The sequence below is a fragment of the Aptenodytes forsteri genome, unplaced genomic scaffold (assembly GCF_000699145.1).
Source record: "Aptenodytes forsteri isolate BGI_AS27 unplaced genomic scaffold, ASM69914v1 Scaffold117, whole genome shotgun sequence".
Lineage (NCBI taxonomy): Eukaryota > Metazoa > Chordata > Aves > Sphenisciformes > Spheniscidae > Aptenodytes > Aptenodytes forsteri.
Genome location: NW_008795555.1, coordinates 835431 through 855586, shown reverse-complemented (window position 1 = coordinate 855586; position 20156 = coordinate 835431). Strand labels below are relative to the sequence as shown.

Genomic DNA, 20156 nt, shown 5'->3' with positions numbered 1-20156 from the left:
GCCGCTTCTGATTCTCTCCCCCTTCCCGCCGGGGGGGTGGGGAGTGAGGGAGTGGCTGTGTGGGGCTGAATTGCCGGCTGGGGTTAAACCACAACACTTTCTGATGAACCTTGCCATTTGTTGTGGCTTCACTTTTGTGCACTCAGACGTATCAGCTGCTGAAGGCCCAGACTGCTGATGGAATGAAGAGCAGAAACCCTGAGCTAGATATGGGCTGAGCTAAGCCTGGAACTGGAAACCATAGACATGCTGCAACATAGTACTGTGAGTTAGTCAAGCTAATTATCCCTGCGATTACACCATTGCATGCTGCTGCAGTGGGCTGCGTAGGTGTGGGACAGTAGATAGGGGATCTCTGCAGTACGCTCTGCTACACTGTGCAGACATGCCTAAATGCTTTTGTAAGTGATTGCCTTGGAAAAAGGAAACAACTTTCCAGTGATAGCTAAAAAGTTTGACAACTCCTTGTTTCCAGAGTTGTCCTAACCTAGAACAGCATGAAAAATTTGGCATGCTCTCAACCCAAAGGCCAATATTTAAACACTACAGATGTTACCACTGATAAAGGATCATGCAATAATTATGATGGGCCATGTAGTTGAATAAGGTACAAAGAAGAACCTTCATTATTAATAAAGAAATATATCGTCTTATTTAAAATGAGAACAGATTGAAGAGCGAAGTCTGATGCTTTCTCAGGAGAGTCATGGAATGAAAAAATAGCAAGACAAAGGCCTTCCTCCATACAAGGAGCACTCTTTGAAGCTCTCAAAGAGTCCTTTAAAGATGAGATGAGAAAAGAACAGCAGCGTGACTCATTTGGTCTAAATGTCCTACTTCAGATATGCTAAGTACCAGATACTGTCTCCATAATGAATATTTATTCTGAGGTGAGAGCAAAATAGCAAAAGGCATAGATAAAAGATTTGCCTTGAAGAGTACACAGGTAAGGTAAGAGATAAGAGTTCTCTTTAGGTTGTCATGTCCTGTTCAGTGGTGAGGCCAGCTCCATCTTGAGAATTAAACACATTTTCTTGAAATAAAAGTGCTAAAACTGCTCCTAATGCCATTACTTAAACTTCTCCGATGCTACAGAGTGCAAATTTGGCTAACAATTACACAATTCACAAGTACAGCTGCACCTTTGAATTTTTCCACCAGGAAAACCCAGTTCAACAAACCACTTGATTTCCAATTTGTTACTTGTGGCCAGGTGAGATGGCAGATAAAAGTACTGTGAGGACTCTTAGTACCTCTCCTGGTGTATCTATTACCTACGGACTTGGGACCACCAACTTGCTGACTCTGTGAGGACAGTCACCCAGAAAGGCAGGTCTGCATATGCTGGAAAATCAGCACCAACTAGAAGGTTGAAATGTGACCATTCTTTACAGAGGTCAGGAAATATCTGGACATTAAAGAAAGTGTCTAGCAGAAAAAAGAACATAGTCCAAAAGGGACTAAGGATTCAATAACAGGTGTATGCACAAAGGTACTTTATAACGGTAGGTTTGATCAAAGGACATAGTCTGTAGGAACTATGGCTTAAATATCAGCTCCCCTGAAGACTGTTGGGTAAGAAGCGACTGCAGGGTGAGCGTCGGTCCATCCATGCCGGACACCAGCTGAATTCCCCCTCTGTGAGCTGCTGGCCTGGGCAGCAGCCTGGAAAGAGCAGTGGCACTGTTAAGTTTGAAATACTTCTTCTGTCAGAAAGAGGGTGCCTGGGTTACCTTTATTCCTTATATTTTATCTTCATTTCCTCCAGCTACATTACTGTAAAGATTTAAGTCTGACAAACAGACTAAGGTGTGTACACTATTTCCTGGACTGAGAAGTGTGTGTATACACAGTGAGAAGGATCTTCCAGCTGTAATCCTTACTTCAGGTCATGTTCAGCTGACAGCAAGAGCCATAGACCTTTGAAAAAGTCTATTTTTCGGGTAGGTAGGAATAACCTGGCAGGTGTATTAGTTAAAAGGAATCAGCAAAGCAAATCAATAGGATGCAGGCATCATGGCTGTTTCTAACACACTGATCTCCAAGCCTCTCAGGAGCTAAGGAAAGCCCTAAGGAAAGCCCTCGCATTGTGCCCTGTGAGGTGGCAGGTGCATGTGAATTCAGGAACAAAAGAGATTTGCAAGCCATTCGAAATGCTACATTCAGTGACTTTTCTTCAAAACCTCAAATGCCTTCCTCAATATACACTTTGTAATCATTGTAGTACCTGCTGATAGAAATGTTTTATCAACAATTAGATGCCTCCTGCTCAGGACTTTAAACAGTGAACTACCACCTTATTCTTTAAATCATGTCCAGCCACCTTAAAAAGAGATGTTTTTTATAAGGCAGCACACAGCTGGATGTGTAAACACTCAGCATAGAGACAAATACTTGGTGAAACGTAAATAAAGTGCAGAAAATGAAAGTAGTAGGAGGATAACAGTTTAGGGTAAAGCTGAAATAGGAGCCTAATAACCTGTCACCATTCATGCATTACCTGCTAACACTGGCTGCTCCTGTCCCCCCGTCCTCTGTCCCTCACCATGCCACCCCACCCTTCCTGCCACAGCCAGAACTGGGCTCACCTGGTGCTCAGCCATTCATTAACTCACATGGTGAGAAAAGAGGGTGTTTGGTGGTGGAGCTTGCCGAAGCATGGGTCAATGCACAAGCACGCGGTGGGAGGCGAGAGGAAGGGAGGGCTGGAGGCAGCCGGCAGTTCAGCTGGCACAGGCTGCTGCAGAGCCACTGCCAAAGAGAAAGAGAACAAACTCATATTCTAAGTTTAAATCTATGGAAAAATGTTGAATTCCCAGCTCTGTGATATTTCCGCATGGCTAGAAGTCTCACACTCCAGAATCTTCCAAAGATAACAGTTAAGTACCTAGTGCTTGGCTGATTCAGTAGGCAATGTTATTGTTATTAATGCTGATGAGATGCCCAAATAGTTTTGAAAATCAAGTTCTTCACTTCCCTCTTTATAATAGGAAACATTAAATTTCCCTACTGCACAGCAATGCTACGAGGACAAGCATGTTCAGTCATGAATGGTTGTGGCAATAAGGACCATAAAAACTCCTAAGGGAGTAAGAAAAGAAGAAATCAAATTAAATTCTATGAGGGGGTTCTGATCTCATTTGCAGACAAGTAAATATTGAGTAAATCTTGGATTTTGGTGGAATTACTCTGGATTTGCACTGTCTGAGCCTGAACCCGAGCCAGGCCCAGACTGCGTTCAGGTAAGCTCATTAAATACATCCCAACCCCTTTGACTCTGCTGGAGCACTCACATGTTTAAAGTTAATTGTGTGCTTAAAGGCTTTGGAGTATCAGGGCAAGAGGGCTCAGCCACTTACAGGACGGAGCTATTCTGCTTTATGTACTAAGCATCTGAAGAAAATAAGAGTGCAGTTGTCACCACTGCCTCCCAATGTTCTGAAATAGAAGGTTATCATTTAATCACTCAAGTCAAAGTTGGTTTCTCTTTGGGGGGAAAAAGCCATTATAACAGTGGCAGCTTCAGACCTTTGGCTTTTGTGGTCTATGCCATTCCTTTTAGATCATCCTTCACTACAGATATAGCTATTCCCATAGCTGCAGCAACTCCATGTGTATCCAGACAGACAGGATTTAGAGCTTATTTTCATTTTGTGTTGGACAAGGCTCAGGCATTGCTCATTGCTTCTTCTTGCCAGTGCCAGGACTCAGGAGCGAGGCAAGGTCAAAGCTTAACATTCCCCACAGGAGGACCCAAGAGGTGCAGGCGAAAGCAGAGTCACGAACAAGGTTTTGCTGAGGGGAAGGGTGATGATGAGGGCACTGAGGGCTGCAGGGCCCAACACCAGGCAATAGCAGACTGCCTGCCCTCCCTCTTCTCTCCCTGGGATGAACTGCTCCAGGCCAGACAGCTTAGCTGCAGCAGGAAAGGGTTAAATACTCCTGTTGGCAAGAGCCTTGGCAAATGGGATAGCAAGTCTTCACTTTTCACTTCCACTGAAAGCAGAAGACATGATGAAAACCATCATGGAAGATTAGGAAATGTGATTAATTTAGTATCAAGGGACCATAACCCTGATAAAGTTTATAAATAGGATCATATAACTTAGTAGGAGCCCCTACTCAATGAACCAGCGAGTTCCTTTCAGGCAGCTGTTGGTCCAGATTAAATCTGAGGTTGAATGCACCCGCAGCGCAGATGCTAAACCTCCTCACTGGTGTCTCACAGCCAAGTGTGCTGGGTCATCTCAGACACAACCGGCACAGGCGAATGTACCTATGTTTCACATGGCTCATCTCTATTATTCCCCACTGGAATACAAGGTCTTTTTTCAGTTCTGAACAATATATAAAGTTTAAAAACCTCTCACAGTTCTCCATGATTTCAAATACAGGTTCTCCTCCCCATTCTTCTTTCTTTTTCTCCTCTAAAATGCAGAAATACACATGTATTAACATAATTAAATGAGGGAGCTGGGCTAATAGGACTGATTTGGTCTAGAAGAAAAGTGTATAATTAGAGTGCCAAGTAACAGTACTATCAGTGGTGACATGACACTTGGAGCACCAAAGGGACATTCAGTATGACAACATAAAGGCTCTGAATTTCTGCTGGTGACAAAACCGCATGTGCACATCGAGTAGGCACAAGAGACAACCTCCCACATAATGTGCTTAAATGTCCTACCTTTTCCTCGCCCCCGGGACTGGCTCTGCCAGTCATCCCACTGCTAGGGATGAAGATAACAAGCCATTGTCAAGGGCAACCGCAAAGCTGCTTGTTTCACATTAGCATCCTTAACATTTTCTATCTATCTAATCAGATTTCCTGTTGGTTGAGGAAAGCTGCCTTTCCTCATTACCAGCTGCTATCCCAGATTTCCCTCTCCCCATCCCCAATACATATTTTGCCATGCTTGTCTGCTTTTCTGTGTAAAAAGGTTATGTATGCCTGGAGGGAGACTAAATGTTATCCCCACCCCACCCCACCCCAAAAAAAAAAAAGGCAAAAAACCCCACATGAAAACAGAACTGTGGGCAAGAGGCCAAGACTCTTGATTATGCGACTGTGACTAACCAATGGGTGTTTTTAAAAAACATTTCTCTCATTATATTTCCTCCTCCGGATGCAATAGTACAACTCAAATTAGTTTTCCAGGAGCAGACTTCTTTTTATGTAACCATGTTTTATACAGATAGCAGCAGCTTATGTTTAAACTATTTAAGAGAACAAATAGCTGCAAAATGTACTTCAGATGGCCCTTCTCCTGCTAGCAGCGTATTCCTGGCTTGAGGGAAGCTACAAAAACACCCTGTATTTTGCTGCTGCTTGGATGTAACCGTAAACAACGCCCACAGGACCTAGCATCCAGGTAAGGATGTCAGGTCCGCTTGTTTTACTGCATTTGAGAGATCCACAATGTTGTAAACTGTAGAATGACTTTGACAAAACAAAGCTGGAATGATGCAGAATAAAGCAGCGGTTCATCCTTTAACTTAGTCCAAAGTTTCCCATAGCATTAGGAAAGGCAGCATCCTATCTGAACTGCGATCCAGACTGACAGACACCACCCTGCTGGCACTGGACACAAATGGAAATTTCCACATTTTGGGAAGACAATGTTGTTGTGATTTCCTATTGTTCTCCTCCTTCCTTCCACATCTACCACTTAAAAAAAGACTGTCCTTGCTGTAGGTATCGGACCAAGGACCTTCTACGTGTCCTCCGGGTTGATATCAAATGTACTGGCCCTGGACCTATTCTGCTAAGGTGTATTTGAGGCATATGGGTGCTGTGAAAAATGATGACATTGCAAGCAGGCAGGTAGGGTATCAGGAAAAGAACAAGAAACCAAGACAGGTTAATTTAGCAAACATGGATCTAATTTTCTCGTTCCTTCTCTTGCTTTTAGAAACGGGCCTGAGATATGAGAAATGATGGGCCACCTGGTTCAGATACCAGAGTGAGGTGGTATTTAAGTCTTTCAGCAAATGGTAGAACATTCCCCAAACACCCCTAGAAAAAGCCAGGAAAATCTTTTACCTGGTATCATCATACATGCCTAGGGGGTTCAAAGCCTGAAGTGTTAAATGACATGCCCCAAGCATTAACCCTGTATGAAAGTGGATAAAAAGTGCAGAGAAGAAATCCATCATCTCAATGAAATATTTAGAAAAAAAATCGCAAAGTTAGAAACATGCAGGATTTACTATGTGTTCCCATGTCACTACTCAGCAGATAAAAAAGCTTCATTTTTATACTGCAGAGCCTTTCAAGTCTGCAGTTTTCCATAAAACTTCCACTACGACATTTTACTTGGAGAGGTTTCCTCATAGCTTCTCAGTTGCCGTACTTTCCAGTACCTTCAAAAATGTGTCAATTATGCTACAGTAACAGGTTTAAACATTTCTTTTCATTCATCCTCATAGCACAATTGAGCTGTTAAGTGCTGGGTTCACACTAGAAGGTATTCAGGTAGGGTTTGTTTCAGCCCCTCCATTAACTTCAACGGTCTGTTTTAGTGTTTGCACTGAAAGCATGGTTCAGATAATTTCATATCCCAAATTTTTCAAGCTTCGTGCCAACAAACCACTGCAGATGACACACATCAGTCTTTCAGTGGGTCTAACACCATTGCCAGGAAATTCACAGATTTTGAAGAAAAAGACCAAAGCAGCCCAGGCAATTTAAGATGCAACAGAGGCTAAAAGGACTCCTGAACATATATTTTCCCTCTCATGCTAGAGGCAACATCTTTCACAGAAACACACCTAGAAATCACGCAACAACAAAAATTGATACCCCTGTGAATTCCCATCAACTCAGATGGTTGTGGGATAAGTCAATATGGCCATAGCTTCTTGTGCCCTGTCTAGTAATGCAAAATTCCTGGAGGAGAGGAGGAGGGATGGGAAAGGGAAGGGGAAGAGACATTCATCCTTGTATACAGCAGTAAAAGATGAAAAGCTTTCCTCTTAGAACTAAACATTTTCAGTAAGAGTGATTAACAATACCATATGCCATGGAGGAAGGAGTAACACAGCTGTTGTTGGAGAGAGAGAGAGTATGTAGATTTATGGAGAATCTAAGAAGAGCAACTGTTGGCTTCCAGGCGACAATACGGCAGAACTGATGCTCCCCGGGTCTTCACTTAGAGCCTGCACCTTGCAAGCTTCTCCCAGCAGATCCTGAATTCCTCAACATTGAGCCAAACCATGCCCCAAGGAGACTCACGCTCTGGAGAGAAAAGGCCTAGCACAACTCTGCTTCCCGTGTTCCCCTTGAACATTACATGCCATTAGCATGTAAATTGTTGATTTATTCACTGAAAATGATCAGACCCAGCTAAGAGCTAGTCCCCAGCAGGAAGTCAGCTCCCAGTATAAGTTCCACTGAAATGACCATCAGCTTCTGCTGGAGTTCCACATGAGCACAAAGAAAAAGTGAAATACAGCACGTGAGTCAACAATGCCAAGTTCAGGGCCCTTCTCTTTATGGCTCACATGGAACCTTTCATTTCACCAAGTATCACTTGCCAAGGATGCTGAGCACCTCAGCTGTCATCATATTCCTAGAGGAGCTTGATATGCACAGTTCTGGGCTCATAATTTACTCATGAACACCACAAATCCTGACAGAGATAGGAAATTAATTGTATTTGCTAATCCAGAAAAGTGATATGGGATTCACCTTTCCTTCATGTTTAGTGAGTTCAGAATTATGAAAACACAACTCCTATCAAGTCAGCCCCAGAACTGAGAGGAGAATTAGGCTTTGTGTTTTCAAAACCCAATTTTAATATTCAGTTATATCACCACTGAAACAAAAAAACCTCTCTCCACACCTTCCACCAGTGTTTGTGTCAGACAATATTTCTGGTGAGATGAGAAAGAAATGCTATTTTAGTAAAATACTTTTTAAATAAAAGACACAGATCTCCCAGAAGTGATGCAAAGAACATTCATGCAAAATTTGGGGTATGTACCAGGAGAAAGCAACTGACTGAAATATTTTGGGCTAATAGTGACAGCTCAGCAACCGATGCCCATCGTTACAGAGAGAATAATAGAAGTGATTTGCGAGAAAGGGCTCCAACCTGCTCACTTTGCCGTTCCTGCAGACTCAATTGTGGCAGAATCCAGATCTGAATATTTCATCTTAAAATACATCTACCAGCAGTAGCATTATTTGTCTTGGCAGATACTGGAGCTTATGCAAAAAGTACAAGGCTTACCATGTGGAATATGAGGCAGTAATGCAAAACACATATTGTACAATAAGAGAAAATATTAAAAAATATAATTTAAAATAGCTTAATCTTATGTACACTAGACGAACAAGTTAAAGATATAGATACCTCATTAGTAATTTCATATTAGTAAACACAGCATTAGAAGAGACCATACCTTTGCTTTATCTGAAAAGGAAAACATTCTACTTATTTTTTTCTGCTCTGCATGCATTTCATTTTCCAAAATGCAACTGGGCGTGCATTACATACAAACTTCATCCTGCTTCATTGAAGTACAGCTGTCATGAGCATTCTCTAGCGCTATGCAGAAGCCTTATGGAGTGAAAGGTGTTGGGGACAAGCTGAATCTGAGTCTAAGTGCCATATTTTCAGCAGAGTGCAGCTTCAGAAATGTTACTGGAAAGAACCAACTAGAAATTGATGCCATTTAAGTAGCAAGCAACTTTTGGCAGCCAAAAAAAGGGCAGTGTGTAATGATGAGAGCTGAAACAAACAAACTTTATTTAAGAAAAAGCAGCATCATTTTACTTCTTGTCTAGAACGATACCGTACATGGCTTATATTATAGTGTCCCGTGATAGCTGAATCAGACACTAACAGGCAAGCAAAGGGGGACATGGAGTGCATCACGCTTCCTGCATCAGTTGCACTACACTGACACAGGCTGGAAAACACACAGCACGCTCTAGGGACATACATGGAAAAATAAAAATAATAGAAACAAACAGAACATGGATCCATAGTGCCACAAACCTTCCGGCTCTGTGTTCTCTTTGAGGTGCACTTGCTTCAGTGGGCAGCAGAAGATTTCGTGACACTTAGCACGAAAAGGGGACTCTTTTTTCTTTAATTCCGCAGATTGGATCGAATCTTGCCGTAACATAATGTACTCCTGTGTGCCAGGGGGAGCGTCATCCATAACTGTGGTCACCACATAACAAAATGAACTCAAGTTAGAGCTTGAGGAAAGGAATCTAGAGAATTAAATCAACTACATAATGTCAGGGTGGGGGAAAGAAAGGAGGGGAAGAAATGTTTTAGGAAAGAAAATAAAATTTAAAGGATAAAGTATCTTAGTCATGGTGGTAGAAGGGTGGGGAAAATATTTAATGTTATAAACAACGCTTCTCATAAACATCAACACTTTATATTGTTTCATGCAGCTTTAATAAATAGTAGAATAACAACCTGCTCCAAAAAGCAACAAGAAGGTTCTCTCCTATGTCTTTGCTTTATTCTCCTATAGCACCTATATCTATTCTGCATGCAGATTAAGGAAAAAAAGCAAACAAAGCATGCTTTTATTGCCTAGCCATAGGCAATCTCTATGTTAACATCAGGGAGTAATCATTCCACATCTGCAGGTAATGCAACATCAGCGTATCTATTCCCCAAAGTAAAAAGAACATGCCTTTATCAGGATATATAATTATACACAGTTCCTTAGAGCAAGAATGATAATCCAATGACATTTGACTTAATCATCATTTTCAATGGATAGAAGAGTAGATGTACAAAGAGAAAGCACTTTAATCCTTTTGATGGTTTTCTTGTAAAACAGCAAGTCATTTTTTAAAGCTGATCTTATAAATCAATACTGCCATTAAAAATATAACTGATACGCAGTCTGAAACGTTTTCTGAATGGGGTCAGACTATTAAACAGTAAAAAGATAAAATATATAGTGTACAGAAAGCTCCAGCTACCTCAAACTATTACATTACCAGAAAGAATTTAAACACTTTTCCACTGTCTAAAAAATGAAGCCTTAACAACAGAGATAGTGAGATTCCTCAGCTTATAGCTTTAAGGCACAGATCATCTCTCAAGAACAAAAATTAAATGCTTTTTCAAAAGACAGTAGTCTCTAACCACTACTAGTTATTTATAGTGTGATGCAGAGATATAAAACCACAGCCAAAACCAAGCTGAGATTCTCCAACTCTATAGCAAAAAAAAAAAAAAATTAATAATTTACCCTCCCCCCAAAGATTAGGAAAGTAAAATTCCAACAATCAGGAAAGTAACTATTGATAGGCTAGTCTAAAACTGCAGATGCACTAACACTATGTAAGTTTATATGGGTCTAGAACTGCTGGCCATTAATTCAAACAATTTAACTGTTTCCTAAATATCTGCCAATGTATAATCATTTAAAAAAAAAAAACCTGTAAGATTTAAACCTGGATCCTCTCAAACAAATATGATCCTCTTGCATTTTCACGCACTTGATTTTTTCTCTCCTATCAAGAATGGTACTAGTAAGAGCCGCATCTAGGTGATAAATAAGTGATTCAACTTGATAATCTTTTCACAGTGGGCAGTCACCTTCTTTCAAGATCTCATTAATCCATAGGAGACACTTCGCACCTTGGCTGTTGTTGCTTCATTAGACTACACGCAGCGTCAGTAACACATACTAATATTCCATATAAAGTGTCATTAAAAGGGAGGCATGAGCTAATAGGAAAGCGCAAGTGGTTCAAAAAAGAGCAGCGGGTCAATGGAGCACAAGGTCTGGGTTGCCATATAATTGCTCCCTTAACAATACTAGTTTTACTTTGGCTTGTTTGAAGGGTACGTATGTGTTCATAAAACATACTGACAGCCCTGAGACAGAAGGGCAATTGCTGGGAGTAATTACTAAGAGTCAACACCCAAGATAAGGCAAAGACCAACAAGCCCTGATGGGTCACTCCTCCAAAAAGACATCACGCAGAAGCTGCTGTTGCAGGCATCTGTGTAAAGGCACCAGCGAGCTGTGTGCAGTGCCACTGACGTCAATGGTGCCGGAGCCCTACGGCGCGTCCCTCTGACATTTACAGGGATAAAGGATAACGTGCGCCGTGAAACATGACTAGCCAGCAGAGGAGTGAAATGCACAGCTACCTTCTGCCAGCAAGCTGGCTGATACACAGCAGAGCATGCCCCGCTGTCAAAAACTCAGCTTTGGGTAAAAGGCATGTCCCTGGGCGGACCCTCTGAGAGGCAGAGTCCTTCCTGAGAAGTCCCATTCGACTGTGGGAGCTCAAAGAATTACCCACAAGGTTCAATGCCGTGTGGTGCTGGCCTGCCACTTTAGTGAAAAAAAGCAGAAATCAGGCTAGCAGCTGCTAAACAGTGTCTGCAGGGGAGAGGGAGCTACTGGTAATTACCCAGAGGTATGGCGCAAGGATCTATTCTTCTAGCCACAAGAGCTGTTTGGCACTGGACTATGATTTCTCAGCTTCTGCAAGCTCAGAGGGCTCAGGCAGCATCTGCAAACCAACTCCATGGACTGATTCCATTCATCGAGTGTTTGGCAAATAGTTGCTTGACACCATGAAGTAGGTCCACCCCTATCTCAGGCAAGCTCACTAAGACAGGTGGAGAAGATATAACCAGTCCTTTACCAGTCACCTACGTGCTCGTATCACCACCTACACACAGATTTATTTAAATGTGAATAAGCCACAAAGAGAACCACACCTTCAATAAGTGAAGAACATGCTGAAATCAACAAAAGCACATCAGGGTACCAGAATCCAGGACAGCAGGTGTAAATAAGTCTTGGCTTTGAGGACCATCATAGCACTGACATCTGGAGCAAACCGTAGGAACCACAGCTCTAATAAAGCCTGAACGCTGGAATGATGTATGGATAACTTAATTGATGTCAGTGTTCTGAAGGGAACAGCTAAAACCTTTTCTTAACATGATGAATGGCCGCAAGTCAGGCGGAGAATTTATTACAAAACTAGGAACACCCCCTGGCCCCAATGCCTCCTTTTCCCTGCTATGATGACAGCCAGACACCCTCATGGAGCCACTGAAATCACAGCTACAGGACCTCAACTATGGTCCCAAGAACCAATCCACAGGGAAGTTTCAACGACACAGAATCTAATGTAAAAAGCTTTAAAAACCTGATGATGTCCATTTTTGATGACTAAAAATAATCAGTGCACAACCATGAAAGGATCGTTATTAAACAACTGTGAACAAGCACTTTGGAAAAAGGAGAAATATCACCAGGAATCTACTATGATTTTGCTAATGGGATAAAAACCACACTTATGAAAGAATCACACATACACCAGAGTAGGAGAGAAATGGTAAATTTTAGGGAATTAACAAAAATCCAAAGCAGTATTTACATACTGTGCTATGTGGAGCAGAGGACATTGTTTTTATACAACTGTTCGTCCATTATAGACTCTGCTAATTGCAGGATCTAGGATACGCTTATACTCCTCTGCGTAATGCACAGATACACGAGCTAGCTTTAAATCTGCTGATTTGGGTAGTAATCACAAGCCAGCACCAAGCTCAACAAGGGCAGCAGAAGACCCATGAGAAGCCTGGCAGATACCAGCTTCACTCCATCACATGGATGCTGTTCTCAAGAGCAGTTAGAAGAAACCTCCATTGAGGCACATATACATTTCCTTGGCCACCTTCCTGAAGGCAGATGCGTAGTCATCCGGCCAGCCTCCAATATTCAGCTATGCCTCTGTTGTTATACTTCAGCAGCTGCTCACCCTAATGTACTCCCCATCCTTATGGGTAAAACACCTCAGTGGTCTACATTTCCATCTTCCCATGAGTAAAACAGGGACAAGACTTCCTATGTCATGGACACAGGTCATTAAGATACTAGTAAAGAACTTGTAGATTCGCAGTTGGAAGATGATAAATAAATACTTCATAGCTTTAAAAAAAAAAAAAAAAGTCTTTTTTCTTCCCCCCACCCTTCCCTCATAATTTGATGGAGACCGAAACCACAGCAACTGTGTATATGAGAGGAATTTGCTTAGCAGTTAGCATAAAATAGCTGCAATAACTATTATGTTTCCTACACCAAAACGTTCAACTTGCTAAATATCACCCTGTAGCATATTCCTTAGTTTTTAAAACATAATAATAATTACAATAATAAAAACTTACTGTCAACAAGCCAGTAGGAAAAAAATTTCTTCTTCCTATAAGCCTTACTGAGAGAGAGGAAAGTGATCTTTAGGATAACTGCCAGCACCAGGATGTTTTTCAAGATAAATTCAAACATGTTTACTTTATATAAACACACCAGCTACAGACTCTGCTGGTTTGTGTCTTTCTTTTATGTCCAACTGCATTTCAGTCCCATCTAGAATTGCCAGAAACCATAACATCAACCCTGTCCATAGGCCTCGGCTCGGGTTCCAACTGAATAATCTTTGATAAAATTCAGAGTTTAATAAAGCTGTAAGGAAGCATCTTCCCCCTCCCCGCCCCCCGGTTTTACATGGAGAGGCTTCAGCTCTGCTGGCTAAAGGCTGTAGCAACCATAGGGTAAATATGTATTAATATCCAGGCAAAAGAAATCCCCATGTTCCTGTTAGACTGTTGTTCTTGTATGTATGACACAATTTAACACAAAAATTTTATACTTCCATGGATCCCTGTCCTCCTTGAATGACCTTTCAGATCATTACCTGAAACATGAATTTCCTTCCTCCTCCTTCAGTTCCCTTACTTTTCTTAGTCTGGTTAGCTTTACATGCTGTGAGCCCCAGGATACTTATACTTGCAATAAATTAGTTTTTCTGGCATTTTGGAAGGACTAATGTCATAGCTCTACACTAGATCTTCAAGCCATGAAGGCATTAGAGTAGAGTGCCTCTTAAATCATGCATCCACAAAGTGAAGAAAATCCCCTCTCTTTGGCACAAGGGAGCAAGTTGTAAAAAAACCAAACCAAACCAAAACATTCCCCCAATACGACTCTTTTTTAAAAAATAAGAGCAGCAGCACATGCCTCACCACTGTAGCCTGCCAGGCTGTGCTGTGAAACAAGACGGTGATGCTCACTGAGCACCTCCTTCATCCTCTGCCTCCTCCACCCACAAAAGGGAAAGAAAGATCACCAGTGAAGTTACCGAGGCCCTTGAGGCTGTTTGGAGTTACGTAGGAAATGGTTTTTTCCTTTTAGGGAAAACATTAGGCTATCAAGCTGCTTTCAGCTCCTTACAGGAACAAATCTAAAAAAACCTCTCCAAAATAACTTGCTTCAAGTAATTGCCTGCAGGACAGGGAATGGGTAGGAAAGCGGGGTATTTTTCTGTAATAACATTTTCCCAGTTGAAGCAGCTGATGAAAAGCTCTCAGGTATACATGCAATAACAATTCCCTTTTCATTACTGCTTTGTTTTCTCCCTAATTTATTCCAGTTGAAGGTGTGATTTTTGTCAGCCACCTGAACAACATAATGAACTCAGGGCACAAAAATACTTACAAGCTAATTAAAACATACAATAAAATTCTATTCTGGGGTTGTGATACACTCAAAACCTCTTAACAGCATCACAGTCTATCCATACCATCTCCCTATCCAGCTTTGCCAAAATCCCAATGAAGCATTCTTACCAAACAGCCCCGGCACTTCTGTGTCACCCAGAAACCTTACTTTCAGCTTGCATCTGTGTGCTCGCAATGTTGAAGTCTGGTTGACTCTGACTTGCAGTTTTCACAATGAAGAGAGATATCACAGGAAACACAAGCAGCCAAATTCTCTCATTTTTATTCACCACAAGCCATTTCTGGAGTCCCTCCTTTTGCCCCACTCCTTACTCCCCAGTACACCACCAAAACCAGGCACCACACTAGAAACGCAAAAGCTCATTCAAAGTTAAAAAACAAAGCAGCAAAAATACCTTGTGGAAGACACAACTTTTACCTTGAGTTTCTTTAGGTGATACTTAAAGCAAAACTCCGCTCGAAATGAAAACTCTTGTTACATCTGGAGGCTGCTGCTGGCCGGGGTCCGTGATGGATGACAGCCTGCCAGCAACACGGCGGCACAACTCGCTCACTCCTCTTACTGGGAAGCAGCGCCTGGTCTTTTGTTCTCAAACCAATACTATAAATTTCCTCTATAGCAACTATTTCTCTGTGCTTATTTTTGAACTGATATTAAAAGGACAGTTTTATGGCATGCATGAATAGAGCATAAATTTTGAGATTGGCAATAGTCTAAGAGCTCAGATACTTACAGTCTTGGGGAAGCAAATTCCTTGTTTAATAGAGGGTTTTTACTACTTGAACTAATGATTTTTCAAACTGCTGATCTAAATTAGATTGTGCTGCTTATTAGGAGTTGAGGCTTTTGGGATTCAACAGTATATGGTCTAAGAGCTCTTTTCTGTGTCTGGTGGGAGAGGGAGGATAAACTCCTGTTTACGGCATAAATGTCACAGGAATATTTAAGATTCACCATTGATGTCCAAGTAATAATCCTTATGGTAAAGCCAACAACCCAGCTCCTGCTGTGATTGCCAGGTAAGGCAGAGATTCCCAAACACTTACATAGGCAGGAGCAGCCTGGATCTCAGCATTTACCCAGCCCCTGGGGAAGGTTCCCCATCCCACATCGAATACCAGTTTTGTTCGTTGCATTGTTTTTTGTTACCCCAGCAGCAGCCGCAGCCAACAACGCTAGCTTGAATCTCATCCAAACAGCCCCCAACTGCTGCAGTCACAGCAGAGGCTGCAGCATAAGCACCCCCAAAGCTTTCTGCCAAATCCTAATCCTACCTGGGGGCCTCACTCCTAGACGGAAATGAAGCATTGAACAGAAATTCCCTCTGCAAAAGGCTGCAGGAGGAGATAGAGTGCCACAGTCCTACTCCCAGGGCTTGGTCAAGCACATGCAAAGCAGAACATCCAATCTGGCTCATCAAGCGCGACACCTTCTCCCCCAAGAAAGTAGGAACAAATTTCTCCTCTCCAAGACACTGTTCCTCCCTGCTTTAGATGGATCGTCGATAGTTGTTGCACAGTCCCTTCCTATACACTCAATAAAATCCTTATTAGAGAACCAGGAACAAAGTGAGCCAAAATGATGCAGTTAAAACCTGCTTTAGGCAAAACTTTTCATTCTGAATTAATTAAGGTTTGCACAATCTTGTCTTTGCCCCCACATCAAAAAAATTCACTGATGGTATTAGATAGTGTTTTTATTTTCTGATTTGAAACCACTTTCTGTTGTGAAATAACTTCATTTCTAAAATAAGCAACTATTGTCTTGCCATCAAAATTGAAAGCCTGTAGCCCTTTTGAACATGTTTCTTTCAATATAAGCAGGAATTTCTAAACTTTCTGATCTGCTGAAAAATTCTGAAATATGCTCTCTTTGGGTCAGCCACACAGAATAATTTTTTCAGCTCTTCCAAAAATATTTGCACAAAACACTCCCCCTTGACCTAAAAGAGTAATTGGATTAACTGCTAGCAGTAATAGGCTGTTATCCTCTAAAAAGACTAGCCAAGATAAGGCTGCATTTAGATCCTTGTGCATAATAAAGACAATGACATCCAACATCAAAAATTTGTTGATAAATTCTGCTAAGAATGCATGTCCTCTTTCCCCTGCAGAAAGGGCACTAATATTTCTGCACATAGCCTTATTTCCCAGCTACTCCAGGCACCCATCTACTACCAAACAGCCTTTGATTAACTCTAATCTGGCCACTACTCAGTGAAGCAGCTGCCTATAACCATGATCTTACTGTGCGCACACGCAAGAGCGTGGTTTGGGAGAACTGCAGTTTCCTCTCCAGATGCTGCTAGGCAGTGCTGTCAGCCTCCCGCATGTGAGCTGTGATAAAGAGAAGATCCTCAACTCCCGCTCATCGAGGGCTAAGTAACAGCCACAATTTACTCTCCATTGCGAGCCTTATTTCCCAGCTACTCCAGGCACCCATCTACTACCAAACAGCCTTTGATTAACTCTAATCTGGCCACTAGTCAGTGAAGCAGCTGCCTATAACCATGATCTTACTGTGCGCACACGCAAGAGCGTGGTTTGGGAGAACTGCAGTTTCCTCTCCAGATGCTGCTAGGGTGCTGTCAGAGCCTCCCGCATGTGAGCTGTGATAAAGAGAAGATCCTCACTCCCGCTCATCGAGGGCTAAGTAACAGCCACAATTTACTCTCCGTTGCGCAGACCCACTGCCTTTCCTTTCCCAGCCAGGATCTGGGAAAGGATCTGCAGTTTTGCTATGCAAGACGTGTGCCCACTCTTATTTAACTCTGCTGCTCAGTTCACCACTTCGCCGTGCTTGCCACTGAATGAATGAATATTGCTTCCCTGCCTACTCTGAGTGGCTTTCTGCTCTTCCCATCTGCTAAAATAAACGCAAGCTGGCTGCTTTCCAAACAGGTGGGTTGTTCCATGCACCACAGCAGACAAGATAGTAATTTACAGTGTACTATTCATTCTTCTGGAGTGTGCGTATCAAGAGCAACAGGCACACAGACCAGCGTACAGCAGAGCTGTAAGCACACCAGAGTGTTATCGGGGACACTTCATGGAGAAGCAGGGGCTGGCAGGACCTGCTTGGCCAGCTTCAGAAGATAACCCATCCAAATTGCACAGCCACCAAAAGATGGTGGTTGAGATCAAGTTCTGGCTGCCACTTAACGCACCAGCACGCAGCTTGTGGATCAACCATTCCTCTTCCTGCTGCAAAGATGAAAGGAAGGGAGCCTTGTGGATGACAGGAGGAGATGGGAGGCAGCCCCGGACGGAAATGAGAGCTTGCTCACACCCCTCACTCACCCCTATCTACCACAAAACCCACTCTGACCAGCTCAATGCAGAGAATATCTTGGAGTCACACAATGCACATCAGTGAACTTCTGTTTCCCTCCATTGAGAAAGTTTGGGAGAAAAAGCAAAGAATGTCGCTGTTTCTAAGAGAATATCCTCGCAGTGTGGTGAAAATCAGGCAAGCAGAGGAGGAGGTGGCAAGAGAACTGCTAGAAAGGTCCAGGGATGAGAAGCTAACAGTGTTTGAGAGAGCTTTGGATAGCTGAAGTTCACTACTTACGAAATATTAGAATGCTCTTGTGCAATGTAACTTTAATAAGAATTTAATTATTAATCTAGCCCTATTTGGAGCTAGAAGAATACTTTCAAATGACACAGGAAGTCAAGAGAAGTGGGAATGCCTGTAGCTTTTTTCTTCCTATTTATAGAGCACCTATTGACAACAGCAGGGCTACAAAAGGAGACCTAAACTTCCCTAGCGTCGGGGTGAAAAGAAAAACAAAAACACAAAGAAAGAACTAATAGAAATCAGAATCATCCTGGAGGAGCAAAACAAGGAATAGTAGCCTGCAAAAGGCAACAGTCATCAAATAAAAGACTGCACCCTTCCTGGAAATCTGAAAGAAGGATCAGCCGTACCTCTTGGGAACAGGAGATGAGCCGCAGTACAAGAGTCTAAGACTCTGTTTCAGAGACTCTCCACTACTGCAGCTCTTGGGCATTTCGCTTGGAAGAAGGGGACAAGAACAGAAGCAGCATTCATGAAAGGACAGGTGACACCTCCCAATTATTTGCCTCATTTACTGGGGATTAACAAAAGGAAGGAGGCAAGAAATGGAGTGGTTTAAAATTCAAACTCATTACAGAAAGATCTGTTCTGAGAAATGGCCTCAGAGGAAATCTTTCAAAGCAAAGCACAGAAAACTAATCAGCAGGAGCAAAAAACCTGTGTGTGTCACGGAGAGGTGCGCAGCGTGTTCCCACAGCCCTGGGAAGTGGCAGACCCCTATACGCTGCTCTGGTTCGGCAGCGCTGCCCAAAGGGGCGAGCGGCTCTGACCAGAGCTATGCACACAGCTGCTGGATGAACAGCAGGAAAATCCTTTCAGAAAAGAAATAAAAAAATCTAATTTAACCTGAAATTAACATTCCTCTTCATTTTAAGGGTGGAAGTTGTTTTCAACAGGTTAAAGATTAAGCTGATACAAATTGGGTCTCTGTACATACAAACACACGCATACACAAAACATTTCATTTTTAAAACAGCCAAATGAAAGGCCACAACATTTTCTCATACTCTTTTCTTGGACTAAAGCCTTAGTTAAATTCACCTCCATCCACAAGTGACTTCTGCAACCCCAAAAATTTTTCCAGCAAGTTCCAGCACCCTGAAAAATACTAATCCAACTGTAGTCTCAAGGGAGTCATTCACACGAGCAAGAGAAACCTCTGCCTACACCATCATTTCTATTTACCAGTGTATTACCTACTGCAGAAGCCACTGCTGGAACAGCTTTCCCCAGCCAACAATTCTCTAACACCGAGGTTGCCAGCACTGTGACTGAATAAAGCACTTGAAATAATTTGACAATTAGCCAGCTCCCCCTCTCTGCATCTGGCCCGTGAAGTGTTAAGTCATTATATCCACTTGAACAGCGTATCGATTGAGAATGATGTGCAACAACACTCACAATACTGCATTTCCCGCCCCCCTTCCTGAAATAAAGGGACCACATTTCAGAAGCCTTCACTTGACACAGGTATAGCAGTTGTACTTGAAAATATTTTTTCCCCTCTCTACACTTACCTGAATCCCTTCGGACATTACATAAATCCACATGCAATTATGCTATCACTGTTATACAGTGTAGTTACAATACACTTGCTGCATATACACAGAGGGGTTTTGCTTTTCACTGTTAATCAATTTAATCAGCACCGAACCAAATTAACAGAAGATTAAACTACCTGTTTTCCTGTTACCATCCACCTTAATGATCACGCTTGTAGAGTCCAGCTACACGTTCTGTATATTGAGATCATTCTCAAAAACTACTGTTTTCCTGTTACCATCCACCTTAATGATCATGCTTGTAGAGTCCAGCTACATGTTCTGTATATTGAGATCATTCTACCCAACAACTGTTTTTTGTACAGTATCGTGGTACTTCCACATAGTGGGCAGCACATCCACTATGTACTAGCAGCCTAACTGCTCCAGAATTGCAGTAATTTTCATAAAGCATGACTTTAAATGTTTTTCCTGTTACCATCCACCTTAATGATCATGCTTGTAGAGTCCAGCTACATGTTCTGTATATTGAGATCATTCTACCCA

At 42.2% G+C, this 20156-nt stretch overlaps 1 protein-coding gene across 2 annotated transcripts in view; it reads right to left on the bottom strand.

The window, feature by feature from the left end:
• FGF13 (fibroblast growth factor 13) overlaps positions 1-20156 on the bottom strand; it is a 229619-nt gene that overhangs the window by 117226 nt on the left and 92237 nt on the right. For both annotated transcript variants that reach the window (XM_019472815.1, XM_009282134.2), the window contains exon 2: positions 9006-9173. In XM_019472815.1, coding sequence (XP_019328360.1) covers positions 9006-9173 — 168 coding nt within the window. The remainder of the gene's footprint in view (positions 1-9005; positions 9174-20156) is intronic.